The sequence below is a fragment of the Pseudoliparis swirei genome, chromosome 24 (assembly GCF_029220125.1).
Source record: "Pseudoliparis swirei isolate HS2019 ecotype Mariana Trench chromosome 24, NWPU_hadal_v1, whole genome shotgun sequence".
Classification (NCBI taxonomy): domain Eukaryota; kingdom Metazoa; phylum Chordata; class Actinopteri; order Perciformes; family Liparidae; genus Pseudoliparis; species Pseudoliparis swirei.
The window spans coordinates 6,983,449-6,998,631 of NC_079411.1; the positions used below are offsets into that span (position 1 = coordinate 6,983,449).

The following is a 15,183-nucleotide window of genomic DNA, read 5'->3' on the forward strand; positions in this document are numbered from 1 at the left end:
GTTGCCGCCGCGTCAGCATGTGCACACCCGAGCAGCAGCAGTGCCATTTGTTACAGGAGCTGCACACTGGATTTGATTCAAGAGCACACCCTTACACTGTGACCTTGGGAGGAGAGGTGGAGCAGGGAAGAGTGAACGATGCTGCCAGAGTTGGCCAGAGCGCTGACCTTGTCGTGGCCCCACTTTTTCTCCTTTTGTTTTTGTCTCTCTCAGCTGCTCCTGTTGTGGGTTTTTTTCCTTCACTTCACGAGCAGAAATGTTATATTTTTATATATTTTTCTATATCTTTGGGTGCCATCTCTTTTTCGGGACGGCATAATCCTTCCACACATTGCGCTGAAAAGGACTTTTGACTTGTATGATGTCACATAATATCTCTTTCTACACCTCATCCCCAGTGTGTGCTATGGCAGTGAGAAACTGCCTGGAGTGTCAGCAAGCCCAATTCAGGCAGAGCGCAGAGGCCTCGGCACGCAGCTACACAGCCATGCTCAGCTCTGGGGTCGGAGCTGCCACGTCTGCAGCCGCGCAGGCAAGTAACCAAAATCTCCTGCTCACTTCATTGTTTTGCACGTTTTCGTTCACGTCCTCTGCGGTTATTGCATTTCCCTTAAAACACAAAACAACATTGTAAACCCCAGTAATCTACTCTCACCCTACTGGAGTTTGCTTTCACTCTTGAAAATCGCTGAATTTACCGTTTCCTGTAATCGATGGCAAACCAGAGGGAGTGTTTGTCCTTTTGTCCTGCCCGCCAACAACAACCAAGTGCTATTGCATTAGCTCATATCTTATTGAGTTACCAAACTGGTTGCTATTTCTGACACTGGACGAGGGCTTTTGTCATTGCCCCTTTGATTTGATAGTGACTTCCAGTAAAGTCATGTTGCTCTTCCCTGAACCGGGTGTTAAAGCTCATTTATAATGCAGTGGCTCTATAGAAAAGCCATTATGTTAAAGACATGACCCCAGGAGGGATAGCTTCCCTAAACTCTGAAACCGTACCCTACTCCATGAACTGCACATGGATTAATAAACATCCCGATTGGTGTAAACTCGCACTTTGAGTATGAGAATACATTTCTTGGGTAATGGTTTCATTTCCATGCATGCAGAGTCCTGTTGATGCAGTGACCGGTGGGATGTCTCCAGTCAGAGACCTGGACCGGCTTCTACAGGACATGGACATCAACCGCCTCAGGGCTGTCGTCTTCAGAGATATCGTGAGTCGTACAAAAAACCCCATTTGTGCAACGCACACGCATAAAGCTCGACGTGCACACAGCCCCGATAGCCATGACTGGCTCTGGAAGATGACACAGATCATTTAGTGTGTTTTGTTTGCTTCAGGAGGACAGTAAGCAGGCTCAATTTCTGGCGCTTGCTGTTGTCTACTTCATCTCAGTCCTCATGGTGTCGAAGTACCGCGACATCCTGGAGCCCCACAATGACAAGAAACGCCCTCTGCGATCCCAGTCCACCAGGAGCACAGGTATCCAGCTGCTCCAAAGAAAGAATCTCTCGATTTATCTTTATTGATAAATATTTATCTTGATGAAAAGATGATGCTGTTTAATCTATATTGTACTACACAGTAATAAACTATAGAATGAAACTCGAAAATGAACTCAAATTATTAACATCATGATCAATTGTGGGGGTCCCAACTTCAAGATTGGGAACCACTGCAATAAAACTCTCATATGACGTTGCTTTATTGCTCTCATTGGCTCCTTTTATTATTTGTGTGTTCTTAGATAGCGGTGCCATTTCTGGTGGACTAGAAGTGGAGAACGGTGTCTCTCTCCGGCGGTACGACTCCGGCATCGGCGACGACCACACCTCGACCGCCGCAAGCGATGCCGACCTGTCGTCCTCTGCCGTGACTCACGGTCCAGACGCCATCTCCGAGGCCCTGTCCACCCTGTCCTCCGAGGTCAGACCTCCGCTGCCCGCCGACTCAAAGGGCAAGAGTGTGAAGGACATTCTGCGCAGCCTCGTGAGCGCTCCAGCCGATGTCATGGTGGATCCAAGTCTGCTGCCTCCGGCGTTTCTAGGAAACCTCGGCGACGCGACGAGAGAATCATCGCTACTGTTCCGCTCCTTTGATAGGTGAGGTCTCCGGTTCAAACATGCCTCGGCATACACATACGCTACCATGCTATTTATAGGAAATCGTATTTTTCTGCCGTCCACATTGGGGATTGTGAGAAAGATATCTGGACTATAATTCCTCCGGTGCAGACTTGACAGCATTGTCAGTTTCTCAAGAGCCCATATGGTGCAAATACACATGTGATTCTCTCGCTTCACAGTTGACAGTTTCGTAGCATGTATCCCAACATAACTGCAGGGGACCTTTGAAAGTCAGACCTTGAAGACATCTCAGCTTGGTACCCTCGGAGGAGGTGAATCATGAACAAACACTCTGTCACAGAAACCCCTTTGAACTGGGGGGGGAATCTTAGTCTCTGCCTCTTTCCTCCTCACTCCCATTGTTGTTTCTTTTAGCTGTTGATGTAGGTGCTCATCGCGAGCAAACCGCCGTACAAAGAAACTGTCTTCGGGAAACAGGAGGCATGTCTGGGATGAAGAGACAGAGAAATGAAGCTGGCAGGAAGCTGCTTCTTTTCACCCTGTCACTGATATTTAACGACTTTTTTTTTTCCATCTCTCCTGCTGCTCGTCTCCCTTCTGTCTAACATTTGAACCTTTATCCAGTTTCTGGCATACATGCATAATTTGCATTGCCCCTGGAGGGGCAGGGGTAAACGGACAGCAGTAAGGCTTCAAAAGCCGAGCCCGGTAGAGAAGCCACAGACGGGCCCAGGTGAGAGAAGATGGTCACCGGTCTGGTTTGCATTTGCAGCGTTGATTCCTAGACAGACATTCACAAACGGCGGAGGGGGGGAGAGAGGGTGGAGGTGGGTGAAGGGGGAGAAGGAGGTCTCCACGGGGGTGACGTCAAGTCAAGGTTCTCATATACTGAAGAAAACATTTCTCCGTCTCTTTCCCTCTTTCTCTCTCTCGCTCTCACAAACACACTTAGTCAGTCCGCCTGCCCCCAACTGTGGGAATTCCACGGCATCTCTGTGATCGCGTGTCTTTATCTGAGGAATGCTTTGTCAGGTCTCAGGGCGCTCCTCATATCAGGGGGATTAGACTGGCTCCTGTCCGCTGAGCACACTCAGTAGGAAGAGAGGCCGTCAGGAGAGCTGGAGAACATAGACTAACAGCTCGCTCGCTGCCTCCGGGAGCCTCTTTATGCGAGGTATCCAGCCCAGGCTCCCTTTTAACATGGAATAGAAGCCTTTCTGAGGGTATTAACACATGAACACAGAGCAGGGCTGGAACTGATAATGATATTATCAGTGAAAGCATAAGATATTAGTGTATATATATATATATATATTTTTCAATTCCATGAAAATACACTAAAACCAACACTGCATTTTCTCAAATTTGTTTACAATAATTTCTGTCTCTCATAGCTCTGTCTAGCTTATCAATGTAAAATCGTCACAAAAAAACGGGTCACAAAAATGTATTTTTTCATAAAAATAAAAGTTAAACCGTTTATCTAAATCAAACGTTAGTTTTGGGGGGATTTTGTTACTTTTGTCTGACCAAATAGATATAAAAATAGAACATTTTGCAAATCTTCACATTTTAGAATTCTAAACCAGCGTTGGCATTTTTGCTTAATAAAGAAGTAATATTAAAAATGTAATTTTTTTTGTCGACTTAGTGAATTGACATGACTATATCCACTTTCAAAAAGCTCACTACTGAGGTGTCAAATTATTTGGATCGTTTGCACCTATATTTATAGCATATGTATTCCCTTATCTCCTGAGGTTACCAACCTCTCAGCACGCGGTTCCTAGTCCTCACCAGTTGTTCCTATCACGCATGCAGACATGCGCTGTGTTTATTATCTTGTCGTAATGACTCTATCGCTGCTCGGCATCTCCCACTAACCAGTAAGCCTCCCAGGAACACCAGTACAAACCATCGTTGATATTCTACACGGAGACCTCCTGCCTCAACGTGGCAAACTTTCCACTTGCCCAGAGGGCAGGATTTACGAGACCAATGTTTAAGAGAAGCCGGGATCTCCCAGATAAAAAAAACTGTGGGGTTGGTCAGGGGGTGATGTATCCTTCCTGATTTATTTACCAGTGGAGACCTGCTGGATTTCTCCCATCCATTTCTCAGCCATGCCCCTGTTATGACAGCCAGTCTGCAAATATTTGCTGACACAAGCCAGAACTAAACAGTGTCATTGTACAAGCCGATGATTTAGACCGCATGGTTCGGCAGAATATGTGCGCGTTAGACATCGGGATATACACGGTGCGGTTGTTTGCATTCCCGGCAGAAGACCCCGCATGCATGTGAGAGTGGATGTGCAGAGGAGTTGTGTTGGTGCTGAAGTGGTGTCAATGTACCGCTTAGGAAGCGGGGAGCATGTCGGACACAAACACAACTGAGAGAGTGAAAAGGCACTTTGCTTTCCTCCAATCTCGGAATGCCACTTTCTCTTTTTTGTGACTCACCTGAAACGAGCTTCCTGGTGCTATTCCATCAAACTAATCGGCTCTCCTGTAACTTGTGCACATTATTTGGGTCACTGTGATTGTTACAAACCAACAACACACTTTATAGGTTGATTTACTACTTTTAGTTTTTGAGTCATAATGAAGCCTCAACGATATGCTTGTAATAGTGTTTACATTATTGATATTTTTGAAGAGGGGTTACAAAAACAACAGTGATGGAGAGGTGAAAGTACAGTTGAGAAGAAAAATGGGCACACACTCAAAATGCAAAAAGTTATTTCAAGACAATTATGTTGATACATTGGTAAATTACATTTAATTGTTTGCATCGTGGCTATGAGATTGTGGCTATTCTCCCACACACCTTTATGAGAACTTAAGCGTTTGCATTTATCCCTGAAATTATTACAAAATGATGTCAAGCATATCTGCAGGAGTAGAACAAAGTAGAATGATAAATATTAGCACAATAGTACATTCTAAGATATCACATTTACACTGTAAATCTAAACTCAAACGACAAATATAACCACTACAGCAAAAGTATTTTAAACTTGCATTTAGATAAATATGTTGAAGCACTTATAGAATGTAACCCCTAAAACATTTGTTGTACTACTTTACTATATCTCTCTACGGAAACAAAGCCAATATTGGGCTCTATCACATGTACAGTATTGTATTATTTTGATAGTATATTGCACCTTGTACTTCAATCCAAAAGCATATCCTTATTTTTTTAAGTGCTGTACTACAGTGCATTCAGTGTATGTATTTTACAAATACAACTGCATATATATTACACATAAGATTGGATACGTATGAACACACACATCCACACATTGCAAAAGGGATATAATTAACAAAATAAATGTCTGCCCCTTGTTCTAAATACTTAACAGCCAACGATTGTATTTTTGATACAAACCGCATAGACGACATGCAGCACAATATCCCCACAAACACACAATTCTGCTTTTCTCATCCCGTTAGGTCCCAGTTGCTCTGCTCATTAATCACTCGTCATCAAGTTAATGCCCCTCCCACATCAGCCATCATCATCCAATCACAGCTTTGGATGCCGTGGACTTAATCACACTTGATTTGAAAGTGTGAACACGCAAATGTTTTGGTGTGAATGTTAACAAATAAAATGTTTAACATGCACACGGACACGATGCCAGATACACACTCCTCCCTCACATGAGTTGGCTCTGTTACTACTCTAGAGAATGGTATTTACACACACACACCACTGACTCTTCCTTACTCAACCTCACACTTGTTTTACCTGAAATAGCAGAGATTACTAGAATCCCATTGTTTACAGCACTTATCCATTGTATGTTAAAGCCTTTAAATAATGCAGCCTCAGCCAAACACTCACACAGACACACACACAAACACTCACGCACACAGACACACACACACTGGCTGCCCTGGGCTCCTGTTTGTGGGTTGAGTGGGGCCGCTGACGGCTGATTAATCGACTGGGGCGGCCCACTCATGATAAGTGTGGCTAATGACCTGTTGAATAATTCACCGGGCCTTTGCAGAACAGATGGAAGGCCAAACACGTACGCGGACGGATGTTAATTGGTGGACTCGCACACCCTTGTGCACGTGTCTGTACACTCGTATGCATATATATTTAAATATTTGAAACGCATCCACACACACAGCAGGGGGCCTCCGTCTCCCTCCCCTGCTGTTGACACTCGGGGTGCTTCACGTCAGCGCCGCCCCTCGTTTCCTGATACCGCCGTCCAGCCCGCTCGCTATCAGAACGGGGAGCAAAAGTAACCAGATGCTTTTATCTCCATTCTCTCCTGGCCATATCTGTCCAGTTTGTGTTTTTATTTTTAAAACACAAACGGTAATTCCTCTGGCCTCTGTGCGCAGCTCTATTGCTCTTAAATCACGGATCACTTGAAGCAAAGTTCAGCTGCCAGGGTTCAGAGTCACTTTGAATAGATCTGATCACCTGCCCTAAATCAAGTGAGAATAGCGTTTGATACTGCAGCCAGGTATCCGTCTGCACCGCAGGGGGCCAGACCCAACGGTCCTGCTGTGAGTGCATGAGCACTAACTCTGGGAGTCTGCAGGAATGCATGTATGCTGGCTCTTGTGTCCGCATGCTGCCATTCTTTTCTTCCCATCCTCGAGTGTTGTGCATTTGACGTATGCGTGCATGTGTTGGTGAGGCTGCATTGGTTTGTGTTTCTGAGGGGGAGCAGTAGCCGGTGATCACAGCCTGCTTCCCTTTTGTCAGCACTGATAAGCAGGGCCAGGCTCTCTTTGATGTGGCCCCCGGTCTGTCAGAGCCCCGGTCTAAACTGACAGCTTATCTGCATGCTGCTCTCCTCCCATCTGCTGTTCGCTGGTTGGGGATTGAGCTCCACTCGCGCTACATCACGACCAGAAAGACTTCCTGTTACTTTACTAGAGGGACAGCGAGGGCAGCAGCGTCTTCTCTGGTTAGATAGCTGTGCTTAGAAATTAAAGCTCGCTGACGAGGATCAGTGATTTGTGCTCACCGGATCATTTAAAAAAAAAAAAGTGTTTTCGAAATTAGAATGTAAAACTTAACCTAAGCTAAACTGGGTACCAAACCGTAATACTCTTGGAATACAAGCTGAGATTTGTGTCGAATTAAATCCTGCAAATATTCACCAAAAAACGTGAATCTTCTTTCATCAGATATTTTCTGATCTAGATGGTCAAATTTAAAGTGTGCTCCAGTTGTTTGTACACGATATGCAAATGCTCTTTGGCCACCCACCCACACTGTGAGGCCCAAGATGTGCGTCCACAAGCAGAATGAGATGCATTTTCTTCACACGCCCAGTTTAGTTCTTTTGGGGATGGCCAAGCAAACAATTGAAAGGCTGTTGCAGGATGAATGTGACCCTTTTGAAATACTCTGTGCCAATAAAGGAGTGCAGTAATTACTCTTCCAGTCTGATGGAGTTGTTTTTGTTCCCTCCATGCTGTGTGCCTTGTGCGGCTCTCCGTCAGCAGGCACCGTCACCCTTTGCATACAGTACTTCTGCCAACGCGACGGCTAAAGCAATAATCCGTCTCGTCTCTCTGCAGGAGTGTCGTCGTCGCGCCCAAGAAACCGGGCAAGGCACCATCAGCCACCGCTGCATCCGAGTCTGGTGTGACACCCATCGCCTTAGTATCGTCTGGTGACTCGTCACAGAGCACCTCTGCTGACTCTGCAGCTGGTGAGCGAGCGCACACACACACACACACACACACACACACACACACACTCACATATTGGAATGGCAGTGTTTCTGTAAGGGCAGAGGAGTCATAACCTGGTTGAGTGGTTTAAAACAGTCAATATTTATTTTAGATTTTGCTCCTCTGTGTGTCTGTACAATGTGATCCAGTTGCGAAGGAAATGGTGTGTTCTGTTCAGTCGCTGGTATTTAGTCAAAGTAATACAAGTAAAGTATAATAATAATTACAGGTTTTGTATAAATGTATGTAAAAGTACTCCGCATCCACACTTTAATACGACAGTGAATTCTGCTCCGAGAGGGAATTAAGGTGAATGAATAAAATCATAAAGACGCACTTTTATTGCAACTTTATGAGCACACTAACTCTACTATATTCCCTGATTCAGCTGTGACAGTAAATAATGATCGAACGGCCAGCTGTTTTTTTTTTTTTTCTTTAACCTTTCTGCATGTGTGTAATAAAGTGAAATGTTTTCTCACTGAGGAGTCTGTGTATGTTTAAGAGAGAAGGGTGTGACATGAGAATTGGGGTTTGCGTGTTTTAGGAGATGTGCATTCACTGTAAAAATCGTGTGTGTGTGTGTGTGTGTGTGTGTGTGTGTGTGTGTGTGTGTGTGTGTGTGTGTGTGTGTGTGTGTGTGTGTGTGTGTGTGTGTGTGTGTGTGTGTGTGTGTGTGTGTGTGTGTGTGTGTGTGTGTGTGTGTGTGTGTGTGTGTGTGTGTGTGTGTGTGTGATGATAATTGGAAACGCTGTATGCAAAGTGCGCTTTGTGTGAGTGAGCAGTGTTGAGTAAATAGGCTTTGTGAGCGTGTTTTAGTGGGGCAGTGGGAGGACTAATGGAGACGTTCATTTACTCCTTTGTTTGAAGGAGCTACTTCAGCTCGAGAGATACTTTCACCAGACCCACATGGCGCTGCTTAACACCTTACATGCACACACACACACATTCCAGACCACATTACACTGTCTGTCATTCCTTAAGAGTTATCCCTGCTCTGAGACTGTCCTTGCTGGAAAAACAAGCTCGCTGAAACACCAGAGGAATCCCCCTCCTCCATATTCTGCTGGGCATTAGCTTATTTATGAGCCACAGGGAAGTGAATTTACTGCCAGATCAATCAAACATGGACTTTGTACCTTGTGTGCCTCTGTCTCCAGAATGAAGTCGTAAAGCACCTTTTAGTTGTATAATGAAACAGTCACAAAAACAGGCCAGAGGGGTAAATTGGTATGTAATGACTTAAAGAGTGAACACTATTAACAAATATATGCAAATAAAATAAATTATTTTAATATCTCAGATTCCAACACAGGTGTAACATTGAAAATATTATTTATAACACACTTAATATTACATAATTGATCTATAGCTGGAATATTGAAGAAACTAAATTATCTTACGGTTTAAAGTATGACAGCCGCTGACAGTGAAGCGTTACCCGCCTTTTCACGCACAATGCAGAGGTTTCCGTCATGAAAACCTCTGCATTGTATATTGATAAGGAAGACGTATTGTGCTCGGAGTACATCATCCACTATCTAGCGATAACATTATACTTGTACCCCCACTTGCCCTATTTGACCATAAATCCCCTGTTCTATACATTTGAATGGAGGCCATTGTATAAGATGCATGTTTCCGGATGGGTTTATGGTGCTACCTTGGTCGGATAATGTATTGCTGTTTGTGTGTGTGTGTGTGTGTGTGTGTGTGGCGTCTTATTCTTGTCCAACATCCAGATTAATAACCGAGTTCTTTGGTTTCTCCCTGCAGCAGGCGGCCCGGTTCCAGCCAGCGCTAGCCTGCCATCTGTCCCCCCACTCTCCCCTGTGACCCAGAACACAGCCCCCAATATGAGGTGATTCATCTTCTTTTCTCTTGTACACACACACACACGCACATGCACTATCAGCTTTTCACTTCACACATCAGCATCCGTAATGAATAAAATATTCACTGATTGTCGCTTTGTCCTAATTCCAATCTTTTCCTTCACATTTAAAGACTGATGTTGTATATTTCGTTTAATATCCTGGATATTGCCAATTTCTGTTTCCTAACGACGTCCTGTTTGGATCACATCGCCACATTTCTAGCATCTCCGAACGTCTGGAGAACGCTCTGGAGAAGGCGGCTCCGCTGCTGAGAGAGATCTTCGTGGACTTTGCTCCCTTTCTCTCTCGGACGTTGCTGGGCAGCCACGGACAAGAGCTCCTCATCGAGGGCACGAGTAAGTGCAACGTCCCAAATTATTATCATTTAAAATCCGTTCCTGTCGCACCTCAAGGATGGCGCCTCTTTTTAAGTTTTCTCATTCGAATGCTACAACGTGTCCCGGCCGCGGTTAATCCAATCGCGTGATGAGCTTGCGTTGGGCTGAGAGCGGGTCGCTGCGCTGAAGGTTTCTAGGGGGCCAGGTCATAGGCCAGGCCGCTAATAGCAGTGTTTGGGGTTGTCTGCTGCCACCAAACAAAATGGAAAGTTGATTGATAGCTGCAGGGGGGTCTACAGGGAAGGCAGGGGGAGGTGTGTGTGTGTGTGTGTGTGATGGTGCATGTGTCTCTGTGTCATCTGAAGAGCAACCAAAAGACCAAAGGCTACTCTGCCCTCTTCCCGTCTGTGCATGTGGAGCAGACTCTGGACACTCAAGTCCACCCCTGCCCTCTAAAAGCCCAGGGCTCGCCATTAGGGATCAATGGGACATATGCTGTTCAAGTTAGGGTTGTAATACAAGGCCCAAATATGTATTAGTTTACAGTAACATCATGTCGGCTCATTAGGCCCATCAATACTATCTGCTCTCCTACAGATGGCACAAGGTTAGGTAATCCGTGTGTGTGTGTGTGTGCGGGTGCGTTGTGCATGGACGCGTTTCCACAAGTACTGAGGAAGGTTTATGGAATAAAGCACGGCCAAAGCTAATTGTTCAATGTCAAATGTACCTTTCTGACTCCCTTTCGTTCTCCTTTCTCCAGGCCTGGTGTGCATGAAGTCCAGCAGCTCGGTGGTGGAGCTCGTCATGCTCCTGTGTTCACAGGCAAGTCTCGCGTCTCTATCTCTGCTCGCCCGCGTCCACCGCTTCCCCGCCACGCTGATTTATCAGGCGCACCTTGAGTGCAGTAAATCCACAGCCCAGAGTGGAGATAGTGAGCCATCCAACGCCTTATCTGTCCGTCCACACTACCCTGCCCACCTTCCCACAATCATCCCCGTCCCCGAGCGAGCGCCGAGAAACCGAAGAAAAAGCATCTCTGGCCGCAAATATTGGTTTGAGGGTCAAGGGTGGCCGACCTGTCTGCGTCACCTCTGACCCGAGCGCCGGCCTTTGTGGCCTGGCCGAACTGATGAGGAGGGATAATGTAGATTTGATGGTGCTTTGCCATTGATTACCCCTCCTTTCTCTGTTGTCTTGTGGGTGTTTTGTTGCCAAGTTTATTTAGCTGCTGCCGGATTCATGAATACTAATTTGGGGATCATAAGCAGGCGTGGGCAGATCAATGATCGCGGATGTCAATACATCACTCCAGGATGGCTGCTTAGCATCAAGACACACAAAGCTCCTGACGGCTCCTCGGGTTGTGCATGCGGACCAAAACCAGACTATGAAACGATACTTTATATTTACGTATAAATGCATTTCATACAACGGTGTAGAACCATTAATTTTTTGAATTACACACACACAAACTGTTGCCCTCATATACACACATCCAGTGACAAGGACAACATATAATAACCCCCCTCTGGCCCTGTTTGTTTGCATCCTTACCATTTAAAGCGCCTCATGAAAAAACAAAGATATCCAATAATACAAAAACACATCTGATTAATGACTCCTCTCTCAACACTGCGCTCGGCTTTTTTTTATCAGCTCTATTTTCTGAAGAAATAGCACCTGTCATCTGGCGTTCTTTCCTCCACCTTCTCCCCCCTTCAACCCCTACCCTGTTTGGGTCCCATTATTCACTTTGCGTCTTCTCTAAAAAAGGAAATACAGTCGGATTACACATCTGTTTGGATGTCATAGATTTGTGCTTGTGGGACACGTGGAGGGAAAGCGAGCCCCATAATGTCCAGAGACGAAGGAATAGCAGGAGTGAAGGCTAGATAGAAAACCAAAGGGAGAAGAATGACAGGCTCTAATGCACCTATTTGTCATATCTGTCAGGGTGTTGTTTAATGCTAATCTAATCAAAGGCAGAATCTTCGTGATTGCTCCGCTGCACAGCTCATGCCTCGCTTCCCCCTTTGGTCCCCAGCCCAAGCTATTTCTTCCTTTCTCTAAGCTCCAAGCTACCCCACCCAATCTCCACACACACACACACACACACACACGCTCTCTCTCTCTCTGGGAGAGGAACAGGGATTGGCCAGCGTAGTGTTGATTGCTTCAATAAATCATCCAACCAAATTCTCTCACAGCTAATGCAAATGTAATTTTATTGTTGTGTAAAGGGGGAAAGGAGGGAGAGAGAGAGATGGAGGGAGGTAGAGGCGATATGCTGCTTTCCACCGAGAAAAAAAAGAGGAAAACGGGGACAGACTTTCCTCTGGGCTAAATTACTCTGTATAATTATTTGTGTGTTTGTTCTCCTTGTGGGGCAATGAGACTGCGCCAGTGCCATGATTGATGACACTATTTAGCAGGGTTTGTCGGGCCCTCTGGCACAGGAAGCGCTCAATCGTCTGACAGGAAGTGCCTCTGTGGCCATCTTGTGACTCCTTCCTGCCTTCTTCCTGCCTTCAAGCCAACCAGTGGACGGAGTCGACGGAGATGATTTTGATTGATTCCCCCCCACCCCACACCCTCACCCCACTCCTTCATCGGAGATGCGATACCATCTCTGCGAAATTTTAATTAATTTCCCGAGCTTTGAGATGGAGTGGAGCCGGGGTGAAGGGTCAGGAGGCTAGGGACCGCAGAGCAGTTTTTAATCAGGGATCCTATGGAAGTTACATCGGCGGCCACATCAGCTCGGCATTGAGGAGGGGATTGTAAACCGCTGTTTGATAGGGCCCCGTTTCTAAACAACTACAACTGTGCTCCCAATTAAAGGACCATTTTGATCAGACATTAACTGTTGGGGTGGCATGCTGCCTTGTTCTACGCTCTCATATTGATCTTTGAGATCTGCTGAATATACAAAGTGAGGATTAATGATCATATTCTGTCGCTGCAGCAGAATGCTACGCACCATCGTATCGGAGCTGCTACTTGCGCTATCTCTGTTGGCTTTGTTGTCAATCCAACATGTTTAAACGCTGATGCAATCATTTTTTTATTCTTTATCAAACCGCGGATTGGGTTTTAAATTTAACAACAACTTAAAGTTCAGTTTGCGACCATATAAGCCAAAATAAAACCAAAAATTATTACACTTTTATCAGCTGGAATTTGTAAACCGTTTAACGATTAATCCGTTATCAAAACTGTTGCTTATTTGGCATGTTTCAGCTTTTACTCATTTATAAATAGGAATGATTATAACCCCATTTTGAGAATTTAGAATGGCTATTATAATGTATATATGTTGTAAGATAATAATTAGATTACAATATTTAATCTTGTTATAAAGGGCTCTTCCTTGACCAAATCTGATCAATATTTAGCTTATCAGACAATTCTAAGTAGATGGAGAAGATATTTTTTGTATTAATATATTGTTATTATTAAGATGTCATAGCCCTTCCAGGTTATTTAAATGGCTTCCTCAAAGTAGCTCCTGCATATTACATGAATATCAAGTTGTCTCTGTCCTGTATGCATAGAACCAATCTGCCCGTGCCTCTGATTCTTCTTGACAGTTTTACTCTCGTTTTCTCCCGCCTTGGTCATGTTTTTACGGCCAGCATGTTGTTTCCTGCGTGCTCTTCTTGAAGTGGCTTTCATCGAAAAGATCTGATAAATAAATAATGCAAAGGGACAAGAGGAAGGGCTTTTCCCTCGCGCTCGCTGCCGTCCATCCTGCGCTTTGAGAAATCATCTCTTGGGTTACTGGACAGTGTACGATGAGCAAAGGCCCATAAATCTCCTCAGTAGCTGCATTTGTGTCCTGTAGATCAGCCATTATTGTCTGGCCCCTCTGTCAGCCCATCCATCCTTCTGCCATTTATCAGAAATGCACCCTGTACGTGGAGTGGAAGGAAAGGAGAGAGGGAGAGAGAGCTAGTTGTGGGGCCGAGGGGCTCTGGTTTAATGATCGTGGTCAACTGTTAAAAGGTCGCTTCACCTGAAGAATAAGAAAAAAGCGGCAAAAATAATTTTTCAGGAACATCACATTTTATAGAGTACCGCAGATTATTTTATTTTTATATTCCCATGGAGTGAAATTGTATTTCCGATGGTCACGGCATTAAGCATTTTTTTTAGAAATCACAAATTTAGCAGAAGCAGAAACAGGATGGCTCCTCATGAACAGTTTTTATGAACAGATGGGGACTTGTCTCTGAACATGTAACTAAACTCCTGTGAAGGGTGAGACCTGTGAACTAACAACCCGAGTACCAGGGACACAGTTTCTAAAAAGTGATGCTGCTGCTGAGTTTTTAGCCACGCCAGCGATGTGGTTCTGCCATTCATTGCATCACAGAAATACCTCAACACGTTCTATACAGACATTCATGGTCCCAGGAGGCTGAATCCTACTTTGGTGATCCATTGACTTTTCCTCTAGTGCCACCAGCAGGTCAACGATTTAACAAGTGAAAGAACTCAAGACATTCATGTCCCACTCAGTATGAATTCTCATTACTTTGGTGATCTAGTGATTTTTTTTCTCCATCTGCTGCCACCAGTAAATCATAATTTGAATTTTATTTAGCAACAAAAACCTGTGATGCTGTTCCCATCCAGGTTAATTCTAAAGTTAGCATGCTACCACAGTAAACTATCATAATAATGGTAAATATTACATGTGAGCCCTTGTGACCGCATTTAGCTCTAGCTTTATTGAGCCAATAGCGCGGCTCTAGAGTCTTAAGCTGCTTTCATATGGGATCAGACGGTCGACCAAAAAACAGTTCGCATTTTAGTGGACGAGAGCAGGTAAATCCAAATTAGCGTGGTCAAATTAGGCAGAGAGTACCGGTAATGGTGGATCATGTTAAAGTAAATATTTTTATTTGCCATCCTCTGCGATAGAATTTACAACCAGATGTTGCCTAGTTTCCCCCCACACAATAAAGTGTTTACGGTTGTCAGAGAAATCTGAATTTGCTATTAACATGCATTACTAGAATTATTACATAAGGTAATAGACACAAAGCATTGTTATTCAATATATTTTATTACTTTCTCGTGGTTCAGTCGGGACTCGAGTGGCTGGTAAATACACCATCTCTGGATGTTGTTGGGACCACTAATGCA

At 44.7% G+C, this 15,183-nt stretch overlaps 1 protein-coding gene across 1 annotated transcript in view; it reads left to right on the forward strand.

The window, feature by feature from the left end:
- lrba (LPS responsive beige-like anchor protein) overlaps positions 1-15,183 on the forward strand; it is a 181,634-nt gene that overhangs the window by 57,418 nt on the left and 109,033 nt on the right. Inside the window, 8 exon segments of the mRNA XM_056409971.1 lie at positions 399-532; positions 1,116-1,223; positions 1,351-1,492; positions 1,758-2,112; positions 7,659-7,792; positions 9,591-9,675; positions 9,914-10,047; positions 10,793-10,854. Of these exon segments, the coding sequence (XP_056265946.1) occupies positions 399-532; positions 1,116-1,223; positions 1,351-1,492; positions 1,758-2,112; positions 7,659-7,792; positions 9,591-9,675; positions 9,914-10,047; positions 10,793-10,854 (1,154 nt within the window).